A 13,980-nucleotide genomic window follows, 5' to 3' on the forward strand; every position below is an offset into this window, starting at 1 on the left:
TTTAAAAAGCAAAGTTACTTGTTGCCATTAAATTCCTGCCTTCAGCTCCCACCGAGTGGTGGCTCATGGAACCCTGTGGGACAAAGGCCGTTGTCCATCTTCTGGGAAGCGGAGACCAGGTCGCTTTAGCCATGGAGTAGCTCATGAGTTGGAACAGCCAAGCACGTACCCATCGTGCCACCATGGCTCCTTGCGTAAAATACAGATTTGAACTTGGGCTTAAAGATTGCAATAGAAAGATGGACCCTTTTCTGTTAGCAGCTATAGGAACGCGTTAACAGTTGCTGCTGGGTCGATGCTGGCTCCTCCCTTACACTGGCATAACAGCGCGTATTGGACAGCCGTGGTGCTTTCGAGCCTTGACTTCTGGAAGCAGGTGCCTCGGTATGTTGAAACTGCCAGCCTTTTTCTGTAATAGTTGAGTTTATATGCTGTGCAGTAGGATGCACTATTCCTCTAATCAAACTGACTTCTCTACATTTCAGCATTTCTTGAAATACAGCTTGAAACTAAATCTTAAACTTGACAAGAAGAGACAAGCATCATTGGATAATACAAATTTGGAAGCTGTGTCATGTATCGAATGACTTTAACAGAAGTAATAACTAAAGTGAAAACTATCCATCAGCTCTATTTTCGATAACGTTAGACTTTTGTGCAGTGGACTAGTTTTAGTGTCTTGTCTAGGAGTGTGCCACACAAGTCTGCCAGGAATTTTCACTAAAACCAGGAGCCAAGAGTAAGAGGCATACAGTTTCTTTTACTGTGTTATACATGAGGTATTAAACAGTGCAGTTAGATGAGAGATAACACAATGGAGGCAATATACAACCATTTGGTTAAAGTGATGATGTTTAAAGTATGTACAGAAAACCGTAGTGATAGGATAACTGCTCATAGATTCTGAAATAAATCTAAAAAAAAGTTAAACTGCTATTAACAACACGGCACAAACAGAAAAAGGTTACAGCATTGTAGAACAGATTAGAACATGAGGCATTTCAAAATGGTTTTAACGGTATTGGGTAACAAAAAAATGGGCATTTGGATTGAAATCTGTATTAGAAGACTTGAAATTCATTATAACCTACAAGTGGATGGAAACTACTCTTTAAGATTTAAAAATCTAGAATAAAATTTAGGAATTGGTTTTTTTTAATCATTTTATTAGGGGCTCATAAAACTCATCACAATCGATAAAAAAATCAATTGTGTAAAGCACCTTTGTACATTCGTTGCCCTCATTCTCAAAACATCTGCTCTCCACCCAAGCCCCTGGTATCAGCTCCTCCTTTTCCCCCTCCCTTCCCACTCCCCTCCCTCATGAACCCTTGATAATTGATAAATTATTATCTTGTTATATCTGACGCTGTCCGACGTTTCCCTTCACCCACTTTAACTACATTTGAAAAATTTGTAACGTGGGTAAAAAAAATCCACCGTAACCAAAAAGATAATTAGGATCCCAACAATTGGATGAAAAGTGGACAAAAAAGTAGGTAGATGGCCTTTGGCCAGAAGAAAAGTACTTAGTGAAACTATACTGTTCCACCTTTCACTAGAAAAAGTCCACAAATTTAGCAATGCTGACTAACTTCGGAGACGGGAAATAAGCACACTTACGCACACCTGCCCACAGGGAGGGGATGAGAGGCAAACTCCCGTGCAACGGTGTATAGAAGTACTAGCAGCGTTACATATCCATTTGCTCTCTGACTCAAATGTCTATTCTAGGACTCTCCCAACATACCCTGGGAAAAACACGACAGATGCAGACTGTAAACAGGTGGTGGTACTAAAAAAACAGTTCCACACAAGGTTGTACTTCCCACCCAAACTCACTGCCTTCAAATCAGTTTTGACTCAGTGGTCCTGTAGGACAGGTAGAACTGCCCCCTGTGGATCTCTGCGGCTGTAACTTTATGAGAGTAAAAAGAAAGCCTCAGCTTTCTCCCAGGAGCAGCTTGGTTGTTTTGAACAGCTGACTTTCAACTGTTAGCAGCCCAACACAGCCCACTCACTACTGACTACGAAGACTCCTTTGTACTTCAGCCACTAAAAAAAAAAATCTCTACATACTCATAGGGTATAGTAAACAAAGTGGCGAAAAATGATTGATACTCACTTTCTGTGAAAGGTAAGAAAAGTTAAACGTGTATATTTGCTTGTATATATATTTTAAAACCAAGAATAAACCTAAACCCTAGATATTTACCAGTTGGGGAAAGCAGGAGATTTATGATAATGTACCATGGTTTTCCTGTAGTTTTGACTTTCAGCCAGATGCAATAAATTAAAACCACTGCCTATGAAATTGGTGACATAAGCATGTTACTTCAAGAGATTTTCAAATGGAATTTTGTGCAGAGCTAGAGGGTTGGAATCTAAGGATTTAAAGAAACCACACACCTACCACCACCCAGTAGATGCCAACCCATAATGACCTTGGTAGTTCGCCGCTGTAAATCTTTACAGGGACAGACAGCCCCATTTTTCTGCAGAGGAAGAGCTGATGGATTTGAACCTGACCTTTCAGTTAGCACTGTGGTTCTCAACCTTCCAAATGCCACGACCCTTTCATATAGTTCCTCATGTGTGGTGACACCCCCCTCACCATAAAATTATTTTTGTTGCCACTTCATAACTAATTTTACTACTGTTAGGAATTGGGCAACCCCGTGAAAGGGTCATTCAGCCCCAAGGGGGTCGCGACCCACAGGTTGAGAACTGCTGAGTTAGCAGTTCAACACTCACCTGGCAGTGCCACTAGGGCTCCTTAAAAAACCATAAGCTACTTTGAACAGCACCCAGTGGCGTGTGTGCGCACGTGCAGCTGCCAAGTCATTTCCCACCCCCAGCAATCATCCGCACAAAAGGAAACATTGCCCAGTCCCGTGCCATCTTCACCCTTGCCATTGTTGCAGCCACTGTGTCGATCTGCCCTCAGCTGTGTTTTGAGTGCCTTTCAACCCAAGAAGCTCATTTTCCGGCACTGTATCTGACATAAGATTGGATCATCTTAGGGAAGAAAGCAAGGAAACAGCAAACATCCTGTATCCAGTTGACGGACTCGCACCGGGAACGGGGCAGTGAGCATTGTGACCAGAGAGCAGAATGGAACACTGAAAATGTAAGCTTGGCCAGCTCCTGATAGTCACTCAATGCCCCTGGAACTAGTTAGAGGACCAGTCCATTTACTTCAGTAATTGGTAGAATCATCCAGTTTATCCTGCCTATCTTAAATTTATTTCAGGGAAATTGTTGATAAAGTACTTTACAGAAAAAATGATGAAGTCGCCATTTCAATCCTTAATGAGACAACACATCAGATAATCATAAGCCATCAGGTTCACCTTTAGGTGATAACGGTGAACTTTAAGGTAGCTTGACCTCTGAACCCATTGATTAAAGCATTCCTGAAAGTTGGACAGTCAGACCTGAGCCGCCTCAAGGGGAGGTGACTGAGCCCCCCATGAAGATCTGAAGAATCCCACATTTGCCCAGGCCCCTGGAGGTAACTGCCCATTTATGGAAATAGGACAGGACTAGTGAAGGATGAGGGAGGAGCAAACAGCTGGATGCAGGCCATTAGAGGAGACAGGTGACCTGGTGCCAAACAATGAATGGCAGGAAGGAAACGAAGGTGGAAGGAGCTTATGAACCAGAAATGATTAAAGAACAGCCAGATCACATGGCTCATGCCTAGACCCTGAATCAAACCACAATGTGTTTGAAGGGCGAGGATGGGTGTGTCCTGCTAGGGGATCTTCCAGAAATCAACAAATGTATGGTTCTAGTTCCCAACAGTGCTCAGATGCTAGCTGAAGGTTGGCAGTTCAAAGCCACCCCGGGGGACCTGCAGGAGACAACAGACCTGACCAGGTGCGCATGGAAAGAACACACTCTGGGGCAGCTCTACTGTCATAGGGTTGCTCTGAGTCACGTGATGGCAGCTAACTAGAATGACCAGGGGAGCGTTCAGAGCATTCCAGTTGGTAGTGTCAGAGAGCTGTTAGGAAGGATGCCTCCGTAATGTCGATAACCAAGTCCCTCAACTTCGCCTCCTTGAGGTTCATACTTCGCCGTCCGAGAAGAACACAAGCAGTGAGGGGGGCTCTGCAGCTCAAGGGGTCGGCTGAGCCGATGTGCTCTGTCAGACACACCAGTCCATGGGACTGGTGACACGATAATACGGTCTCTAAAATAATGCCTTTGGAAACAAGGCTGAGAGATCACACTTGAAGGAAAGGAAAGCACACAACAACGTTGACAGGACAGGTGTTTATTGTGCTACTGTCTGTACAACACGTGGCATGTTTATGTTTAACCCACCGAGTCCACAAGAAAAAAAGGAATTCTTGAGAGCCAAGTTTTGCAGACAGGATGGCACACCCACATGTCTTTATGTGAATTTTCAAAGTGACTTCTGGGCAGCGTCAGGCGACAAGGCTCCTCCTACACCGCACCCTGGGGAAACTAGGTGTTGTCCACTTGAAAAGTCTCTTCGTGCAGGGGCCAGTTCCCTGCAAACAAGGAAGGCTCGGGTGCATTTACCAGATAGCTCGCTGGACCCCAGAGAGCTGCCCGTGGTCAGCTAAGTGGCGGAAGACGATCCGACTGAGCCTCCAGCGCCGCTTCACACCACGGGGCCGAGACGTCAAAACACAGCGGTTCCTGATTCTGACAGGACAGCTGTCCCGGGGGAGGGCTGCGATTTCTTCATCAGCCACTTCCTGAGGGAAAGAGACGTCTGTTTACGCTAGATGCTGAGCTCCATGTGCACAGAAGAGGGAGGAGAGAGGGTCGGAACTCAGTGATGCTGCCCAAGAACCCTGGACACAAGTGAACTTCAACCTCTGACTGCAAACAAAGTGGCCCTAAAGCCCTCGAAGATGTTGACCGTGCTCACAACCTAACTTTGTCAACAGTGCACTGAGGACAAAGTCGTCCACACATGTTAAGTACAGCGAGTGTACACACCTGCAGAACCGTGGAGCCAGCACTTGGCTTAGGAACATCTCTCTCCCCAGGGCCTCTCTGCCCCTCCCAGTGACCGAGTCCTGGGGGAACAGCCAACTGCCCACTAACAGCAGAGAGGAGTTTTTCTGTTTTGTATTTTATACAAAATTAACAATACAGCATGAAATTTTTTATTTATTTGTTTGGCTTCAATAATACGCTTGGGAGGTTCATCCATATTGTTGCATTTTGGTAAGATTTGTTCATTCTCGTGAGTGGTAATTTTATGGGAATGTACTGTAACTCACTGACCTATTCCACAGCCCAGGCACACCTGAGTAGTTTCTAAATTATAGACTGAACGACTCTGAGCTGGCGTAGTGCTGCTGCAAACATTCATGTATAGGGTGTCATTATGGATTGGAATGTCTCCTCAAAAGACACACGTAGGTTGAAGCCTTCACCCCTGGAGTCTGACCATGGTGATTGAGATCTTGTTTGATCTTGAAAGATGTCATCAGTGAAGTTAATGTGCGGTCTGACCACAGTCGGTGGCTACGAATTCAGTCACAGGAGTGTGCTGTGACAGGAGCAGAAGCACAGGCAGATGGAGGAGGTCACCACGGGACTCCAGCTGTGAGCCAGAGTGCAGGGAGCTCTGAGAAGTAGGACAGGAGACAGGAGCCAACAGTGACCTTAGGTGTGACCTTAGGCTGGAGAGAGAGCAGGATCACAGAACTTTCAAACCTGTGGCTGGCTCTGACGAGGGGTGATCGAATGAGATTTACATTTCTCAAGATCATTTGCAACACAGAGAATGAACCAGGCCTCAACACCGGCCAAGGGGAGGGCGATGAGGACTAGTTGAGCAGAAAGGACAAGAGGTGCTAGTGTGGCGGGTTAGCATTTTGTCAGCCGAGCTGCATTCTTGGGCATGTACTTGCCTTGTATGTGTAAACATTATACGACCAGTGTTCTTACAGTATGAGTGACACTGTGCTAAACTATAGAAGAAGCAACATGATTACCTTAAAATGTATATAAATTAAATGAGGTAATCATGCAGATTTATGGGCAGCAAGACTATAGCAGAGCTTGAAGAATGAATGAATGCCTACCTACGGCAATATTTCTCTTTCCCCCAAAGACCTAAGGCAGTTTACAAGAGGACCCTGGGCAGAGGGGACACGAGAGAGCAGAATGACAAAAGCCCCAGGCTAGGAAAGTCTGTGCTGGGAAGGCCGGCAGTTTGTTGGGAAGGGGACATCAACTGGCCGGGTAAGCTCGTTGGCAGGCCACATTCACAGTCTCTGCCCAGCTCCTGCTGAGGCCTCTGGATCTTCATAAATAGTGGCCTCAGCAGCACCTTTAGCTGAGTTTCTCAGCGGTTACTTATTACTCCCTAAATGTACACAGTCTAAAGCCAGAGGGTCAAACCCCTAACAGAGTGGTCCAGGGCTTAGCCCATATGAGACTGTCACCAGACGGGGCTTGTGCTTTCAAAGCCACGCAGGAGCAGGACTGACAGGCTGACGGGCAGGCGCTCCTAGCGCACGGAGGTGAGGAGCACAGCATGGCATAGGAACGCCGCAGCGGAACGGCCACAGGCGAGAGCGGTTAGTCTGCGTGCTAGGCATGTCGGCCTATGTGTCAGAAAGGCTGGCAACCCAAAAACTGAAATTAAGTTGGGATGACCCTGGGTCAAAAAGTGCCCACTCTTCTACACGATCATTTCCTAAGGATCGATCCCCTGATGAGATAACGGAAAGGCTACTGTCGTAGCTCCGTCTCATCTGAGCCTCAATAACAGCATTTCCAAGGGATTGGTTTGTACTGATTTGCAGTTTCTGGCCCACATAATTGTGGTCTTGGGAGTCATTGTATCCAGACTTGAGCTAATGATTTTGTGATACTAAAGGACTCAATTAACCAACCTGCAGGTCCCTTGGCAAAACGGTATTCTTCCTGAGTGAATTGATCCGGAGCCTCTCGTCTGCATACTCCCAGGCCATTTTTCGTCTTTTCACATCTCGCAGCATTCTCCAATCTACATAGTAACCTCGAACTTGGCCTGAAGCTGATGAAGGAGCCATCTAATGGACAAAAGACAGCAGCAGTGAGGCCAGTCAGACCCAGGCCGTGTCCCCCCCAACTCTGTAATCCTGTTAGTCACTGACTTAGTATTTAGAAGTTGTTTTAGCTCACCTGAATAATAATTTAAAAACAATGGACGTCCTATGGTTGTACCCTAAGGAAGGGTGGTAATAACTAACACACTGCCATGTTGGAAGGCAATACATTTTCAGAGTCCCCCATCATTTCCTTTGACTGAGGCTAATAGTCACAGTCATTCATAATGTTTTCGGTGGCTAATCCTTCAGAAGCGGGAAGCGTATTTACTCTTTCCAGTCTGGAAGTCTGGATCGAAGCTTCTGGCACACAGCAACCCACTTCACCACAATGACAAACTGACAGACAAACGGCTTAGCTATCACACAAGTACAGTCCGATGCCCCCGAGGAGACTCTCATCTGTGTACTCTGGACATGTTGTCAGAGAGAGAGAAGTCCCTGGAGGGGGCAGAGGGGCAGTGGCCGAGAGGAAGCCCCTCCAGGAGATGGACTGCCACCGTGGCTTTAAGATGCCCATGGAGATGCAAGCATGTGCAGGGCCTCCTCCTGTTGCACGTGAGTTAGCTCCGACACAATGATACCTAAGAGTCACACAGTTCAAAATAAACAGACACACACCTCTCACCTCACCTCTCGCCTGCCAAGTGACCACCAACCGCCCACAAAGGTAACCACATTAACCTGTGTACCCTCCAGAGGATTACACCCCTCCCCCAGGTAAGCCCCTCCCTTCTGTACTTTTACTGAACATGTCTCTGCCTCACGCTCACTCACTGCTATCGATTCAATCCTGACTTCTTCCTCCTACCTGGATGCCCAAGTGTCCCTTCTGAAAGGCTGCATAGCTCTCTACTGTGGAAGGCTGCCTCCCTAATTCATATAAGCGTTGGCTTGTGATTGGTGGGCATGGTAGCCATGTCTCACAGTTTATCAGTATACCCAAGACTGCAGTGAAGAAGCTGTATCTCATCACTTCCGATGTGTACCCTGTATGTCCAAGATAAATTCTTGGTAGCCGAATTTCTGACCAAAGGCACCTTGGAATCGCCACTGTCCTAGTATTTCGCAGCACAGGGGCCTGTAATAATCGTCGGACCTTTACTAATCACCTTTTCTTCACATGATGATCGTTCAGGCACAGGGAATGTGGACCCTAAGAAATCTCTTCTCAAACAGGAGCACACATTACATACCATCTAAACTGGAGCAACACCAACCAATAGTGGTTTCCTATATCTCTCGGTCCCTAGAAGAAACAGTGTGCAGTAGAAAACTTAAAATGTCAACACTGTCATGGAAACACACCATTCTAAAATCTATTCAAAAAAATTACAGCACCTTCTTTATTGTATTACAGAGCAAACAGCCAGGAGGAAGTAGAATGACTTTATCATCACTTTGGGAAATGAAAGCACCCTGGTGGCACTGTGGGTCAGGCACTGGGCTGCTAACCACAGGTAGGCAATTCAAAGTGGATAGCTGCTTCCTGGGGAAAAAGGCGACTGTCTGCCACTATAAAGGTTTACAGCCACCGGACACATAGGGTTTGCCATGAGCTGGAATCAGCTGGAGGGAAGTGGGTTGGTTTTTCTGGAAATAAGGAGAGGATTTAAATATTGATTTGGCACAAAGTTGTATTAAAAGAAAACAACTTGGGGGTGTAGGGGAGTGGTCACTGTTTTAGGGAACACCCTAAAATAGGCATAAACAGGGTGGGGGGTGCTTAAATAGGCTTTGAAGGATTGACAAAATTTTAATACAGTTGGGAGGCAAATGTGGAAATAAGCAACTAGTATATTCGTATGACCACAAGGAGAACACTCTGGCCAAGGGGAGCAATTCTTGTGGAAGGGCAATGCAAAGTTTACATTTGCCCATGAAAGAGAAAGTTACAGAAACTCAGAAAACAAAGTCACAAGTTTTTTCTTTGCAATCTTTTTTTAAAACAATTCCTAACTTATTTTTCTACATCTTCTAAAAAGGTGTCTTTATTTTAAAATGTCTTATTTATTTTTAACATAACCTTTTCTGGCTATAAAAATAATACACCTTCAAAATAAAACATCAGCTTATATTTTCTGTGACTGTGCTGTCTTTTGTCCGTTTTCCTCCGGCAGTGTCAGTGTTTTACTGGGTTAGGGTAGCACTTTAGATATTGAGACTTGAGTCTGCTTTGCACACCTCCTATCCTGTCCCTACAGATCCCTGGAACGTTCACTGGTCCTCATGGTCTACCACCACTGGACTGTCCTACATCCTCAGCTTCTCTTACTGTCTCCATCACCCACACTTCAAGCTGAATCTTTAACTCCTCTTCAGATCCCAGAGCTGCTGCTGGAGTTTTCTCCAAGCAGGGAGGTGTCTGCCTTGCTCATCATTGCAGCTTCCAGACCATTCTCAAGCCACTGGGCTCCACCTCCCACCACCCCTTCAATGGTGCAGTTATCTCCACTGTGCCCCGCCCCCCCCCCCCCCAATTCCTCTTCTGCTATGAGTTTAGAAGTCAGCAGTTCTCAACCGGTGGGTCACAACCCCTTTGGGGGTTGAACAACCCTTTTACATGGGGTGCCTGATTCATAACAGTAGCAAAACTACAGTTATGAAGTAGCAACGAAATTAATTTTATGGTGGGGGGGGAGTCACCACACATGAGGAACTGTATTAAAGGGTCATGGCGTTAGGAAGGTTGAGAACCACTGCATTAAGTGCTCATTTTATACCAGGCTATGTTCTAATTGTTCATATATAAATGATATCTTAGTTGTAGCAAGATAACCTTTCAAGAGCTTTTTGAAGCAGGCATTATCAGCCCTCTCCCACCCCTTTCTTAAACCAGACAAGGAAACTAACTTAAAGACCATCCACATCCCTCCCGGGCTCTGGCCGACTTTAAGATCTATGTTCTTCGATCTCCATGCTACACTTCTTCGCTTAGCACTTCTAACACTGAAGAGTTTAGCATATCTTAGACCAGTGTTTCTGGCTCGCTCAACCTCTCCAGTCTTCTTCCGGTCTTAGTTTCTGATCATTTAATTCACATCCTTGATATCTTCGCCTCCTAAGATTTTTATCCTCTGCTCTTCTTTAGCTCTTCAATGCCAGGCTTTTATGACCCATATGGGAAACTCCTCTATTACTTCCATTTTTTTGTATCTCCTTCGATATAACTAACTTCTTACTTTCTAGGCTGCTGCTTTTAAATTCCCAAACCAATAGTACTTTGATCTCTCTGGGACTTTCAGTTCGTGGATTCTAAAACCTTTCCACTCTCTCTGACCTCCTCCTGATCGTCTGTCTCTCTCTTCCTTATTCAGCCTGAATTCTGTGGCTCATCAGTCCAAACCTCCTCAGAGGCCCCTCTCGCCCTCACTGTACTTGCTCTGATTCTCTACACTATTTTGTACCGCCTCCTCTTTCCTGAAACTCCAACCCCTGCTCCCACGGGCCCCCAACCAGTTGATGGCCACACTTCCTCCTTACTACTGAAATCATAAGCTATCAGATGAGAACGTCCACAAACTCTCACTACAGCACTTACTCATGCATATCTGAAGCCATGTGGTCATTTTAAAAAATTCTTAGTTGGGAGTTAATACATACATCATTCCATAGCTCTATCACGTTAAGCAGTATTGTACAACCAGTTTCCAGACTAGGCATTCTTGTTTTACAATCTGCTCTGTCCTACAGGACCCCTGGTAGTATAATAGTAACTCAACCACAAGGTCAGAAGATCGAAACCACCAGCAATCTCTCCATGGGAGAAAGATGAGGCTTTCTACTCCCTTACAGACGTACAGCCTCATAAACCCACGGAGGCAGTTTGATTCTGCCCTGCAGGGCTGCTATGAGTTGGAATTGGTTCATCAGTTTATTTTTCCTCTGTCCAAAACAGTAGCTACTGGCCACATGTGGACACAGTGTATCTGATCTGTTAACCAGAACCATAATAAAGCTTAAATTTTGATTTAACATAAAACTGAAGCAATGAAAAGTGATCTCTCTGTCCAATACAATTTTGTTTTGTAGAATTACACTTACTAGTTTAACCCTGAGAAATTTTGCATCCAAACTGCGATGTGCTCTTGGTGTTAACTATAAACTGGATGTTGATGGTATGCCATAATGGTAAGAGTAAGAATGCAAAATATCTCCGGTCCCCAACGTCCACACTGTTAAATAGAAACGCGAATTCTCGTCCAACTTTTCATGGATCTGCAAATTTGGGCTGTGAGTTGGTCATTCTGCGCCTTGAGTGGCTTCATCGCTCCAGGGGCTACCACCCTTTCCTCCCTCCTCCCTCAAAGGCAGGTCACCGCCTTTTCAAGCTCCTTCGCTCGGCCTCATCTCCCCGATCTCCCTCGGGCCCCAATCTTTGGACATGGTATTTCCCTTCCACCTACACTCACTCCTTTACAAGTTGAGGCCAATTTTTCAGCTTTCAACGTCAGCTCTGTTTCCGAAAATTCAATTTGCTAGTGTAACACGGGCCTCCCTAGAACCAAGCCAGCGCGGGGAGGGCTCCGGGAAAGACCCGGAAAGTACTTAAGGGTCGATGTGTTGTCGGGGACCCGTGAGTCCTGACACTTTGGGGGTGAGGAAGGGGTAGGGATAAAGACCTGGGCCTGACCTGTCGGACGGTGCGCAGCAGCGAGCCCAGCATGGAGGCCGCCATCTTGTCCGCCGTAAACGTCAAAACGCGCCAACTTTATTGACACAGCCGGAATAAGATGGGTACGAGGGGCGGGGCCTAAACTCTAGGGGGCGGAATCCGGTAGCGTCTAAGAACTTCCGGTTCCTGGCTAGTGACATCCGGGCGGATCTTTAGTTCTACTGGAAGGCGGGGTTTGCTGTGGGATTTGCGTTCTCGCGGTATTTCACGGGATTTGGGCAAATCACACATCTGTGAGACCAGTGTTGACCTTGCGGGACAGTGTGACGCTCGTCAATACTAGACACCCTCTAAAACTACCGATGTCTCTACGCGCCTCCCCTGTGAGGCACCCATCGCCTCGTCGTCACCAATTCCCCTTCCCTTACTTTGCTCCCAGGCGCGTTCGGCCTGCTCCCCGGGCTGGGATCCGCCGTGCAGTTCCTGTACAGCAGCCTGCCAGAAATCTAGGAGCTGATAGATTACCAGCCCCTCCACTGCCAACCGCCGGAAGGGCTGCAAATCTCGCCCTGCAAAGGGCCTACACTTATTTCCATTTTTAAAATAGGGGCATTGAGGCTCATAGAGCAACGTCATAGGGGTAGTCAATAAATTGAGGGATGAATCTAGATCCCGCTGAGTGAAAAGTGGGCTATTTCACACCAGGCTCACATCGCGTTTTGCTGTGGTTCCCACTTGAGTTTCCCAAAGGGCTCTCAAACGATAGCCGTCTTGCTTTCTTCCAACAACTCAGCTGCCAATGATCTCACACACACAAAAAATCTACCCTCAATCTAAGACTACCATCTATTTGATATGTTTATGCTTTCTTTGCTTTTTTTATGACGTTTTAGTCTAGCAGGCATAGTTCTGCCTTAGTGAATGAGCGTTATTGGAAGTTTTGCCCTGTCTCCAACCCTCATTGTTAGCGTAGTGTCCAATCATTTAAGTTTTTAAATCTGTCCAAGGCAATGCTTGTATTTTAGTTTCAAAAGCTGCCCTATACACGTCTTCTTTTCTTTTCTAAACATTATTTAAAATTCCAAACCATTGGTTAAAATAATAATTGTGTTAGGGTATACTAGAGAAACTCAAGAACACGTGTGTAAAAGAGAATTTTATTTAAAAGAGCAATTGTGTATTGAGAAACATCCCAGCCCAGTCCGGATGAAGTCCATAGTCCAATACTAGTCCATAAATTCCTCTTTAGACTCACACAGATGTGCAATAATGCCGAATGCAGGAGATCACAGACCAGTAGGTGGAAAGTCTTGTAGACCTAGCTGCAGTAGAAGGATCTCAGCGCTGGCTGGTGTGGGTCTCCACGTGGCTCCTCCACCTCCAGGGCTCTGGCTCCATCAGGGTGTCTCCATGTGGCTTCTCAATAGAAATGTCTCTCAGGTAGATGAAGCACAGAGTCTGTTTGTATATATAGTCCAGTGAGCTACTTGGATAACCTCCAAAATGAGGTCAGCAAGCTGCAACCTAATTAACAAGCTAGATTTTGCCCCTTGGCAAGTTGACACCACATTATGTAACTACCACAAAGATATTATTAATAGAATTACTAGATGCCTCATGGGGATCATTTATACTACTCCCCCCAAAAAATGATAACGATTGTCTTTCAAGAGGGCCAGGGATATATATAAACCGTGGATATATGAATGCCTGTGCTCTAAGGACTTTTGAACTCTAAGAACAATTTGTTGCTATGACATGGCCCTGCTCCATGCTAGCCCTCATGAAGCGACGCCTGAATATATGAGTGTTATAGCAAAGAGTGGTGAAGAAATCAGAAGGTGCTTGGCTATCAGAAAGAATAATATCTGGGGTCTTTTAAGTCTTAAGTTTAAGACTTAGCTTTAAGTCTTAAAGCTAACAGCCATAAAAGTAAGATGTCAGCTATGTCCACACAGAAGCACACCAGCCTGTGTGATTCAAGGATTGTAAATAATATAAACAAACAAACAAACAAATAATAAATTCCAGGACTGGAGGAGGGAATTCAACACCTGGTTTGCAGAAGGCTGTAAAAGTCCAAAATCCATTTGCAGAATTCCCACATGGATTAAGCCTCCAGTGAATTCCTTCTGACCATTGAATAGGGATTTGAATAGACTTGCTTCAGAGTACATTGGAAAGTGGATTAATGCAGAGGTAAATTTAACACTTTATCATTTGTTCTCCTTTTAAAAACTATCTTTTATTAAGTGATCATTTTATTGGGGCCTCTTA

The 13,980-nt window shown here is 45.5% G+C and overlaps 1 protein-coding gene across 1 annotated transcript; it reads right to left on the reverse strand.

The window, feature by feature from the left end:
- Positions 1-4,266: 4,266 nt before the first annotated feature.
- Positions 4,267-11,849, reverse strand: MRPS14 (mitochondrial ribosomal protein S14). Its single transcript, XM_075527776.1, has 3 exons — positions 11,722-11,849; positions 6,894-7,052; positions 4,267-4,733 (listed from the first exon to the last, which is right to left on the reverse strand). Exons 1-3 carry the CDS (start codon positions 11,764-11,766, stop codon positions 4,551-4,553), a joined length of 387 nt encoding a protein of 128 aa, XP_075383891.1. The 5' UTR covers positions 11,767-11,849; the 3' UTR covers positions 4,267-4,550.
- Between the last annotated feature and the right edge of the window lie 2,131 nt (positions 11,850-13,980).

This window comes from Tenrec ecaudatus, chromosome 1 (genome assembly GCF_050624435.1).
Source record: "Tenrec ecaudatus isolate mTenEca1 chromosome 1, mTenEca1.hap1, whole genome shotgun sequence".
NCBI lineage: Eukaryota > Metazoa > Chordata > Mammalia > Afrosoricida > Tenrecidae > Tenrec > Tenrec ecaudatus.

Bases quoted from the DNA above. Each gene is read 5' to 3' on its own strand.
- MRPS14 (XM_075527776.1), bottom strand. From the start codon at position 11,766: ATGGCGGCCTCCATGCTGGGCTCGCTGCTGCGCACCGTCCGACAG. The intron at 7,053-11,721 runs GTCAGGCCCAGG...TTTGTCCATTAG, and splicing joins TGCTGCGCACCGTCCGACAG to ATGGCTCCTTCATCAGCTTC. The intron at 4,734-6,893 runs GTTGGTTAATTG...TCTTTCCCTCAG, and splicing joins TTTTGCCAAGGGACCTGCAG to GAAGTGGCTGATGAAGAAAT.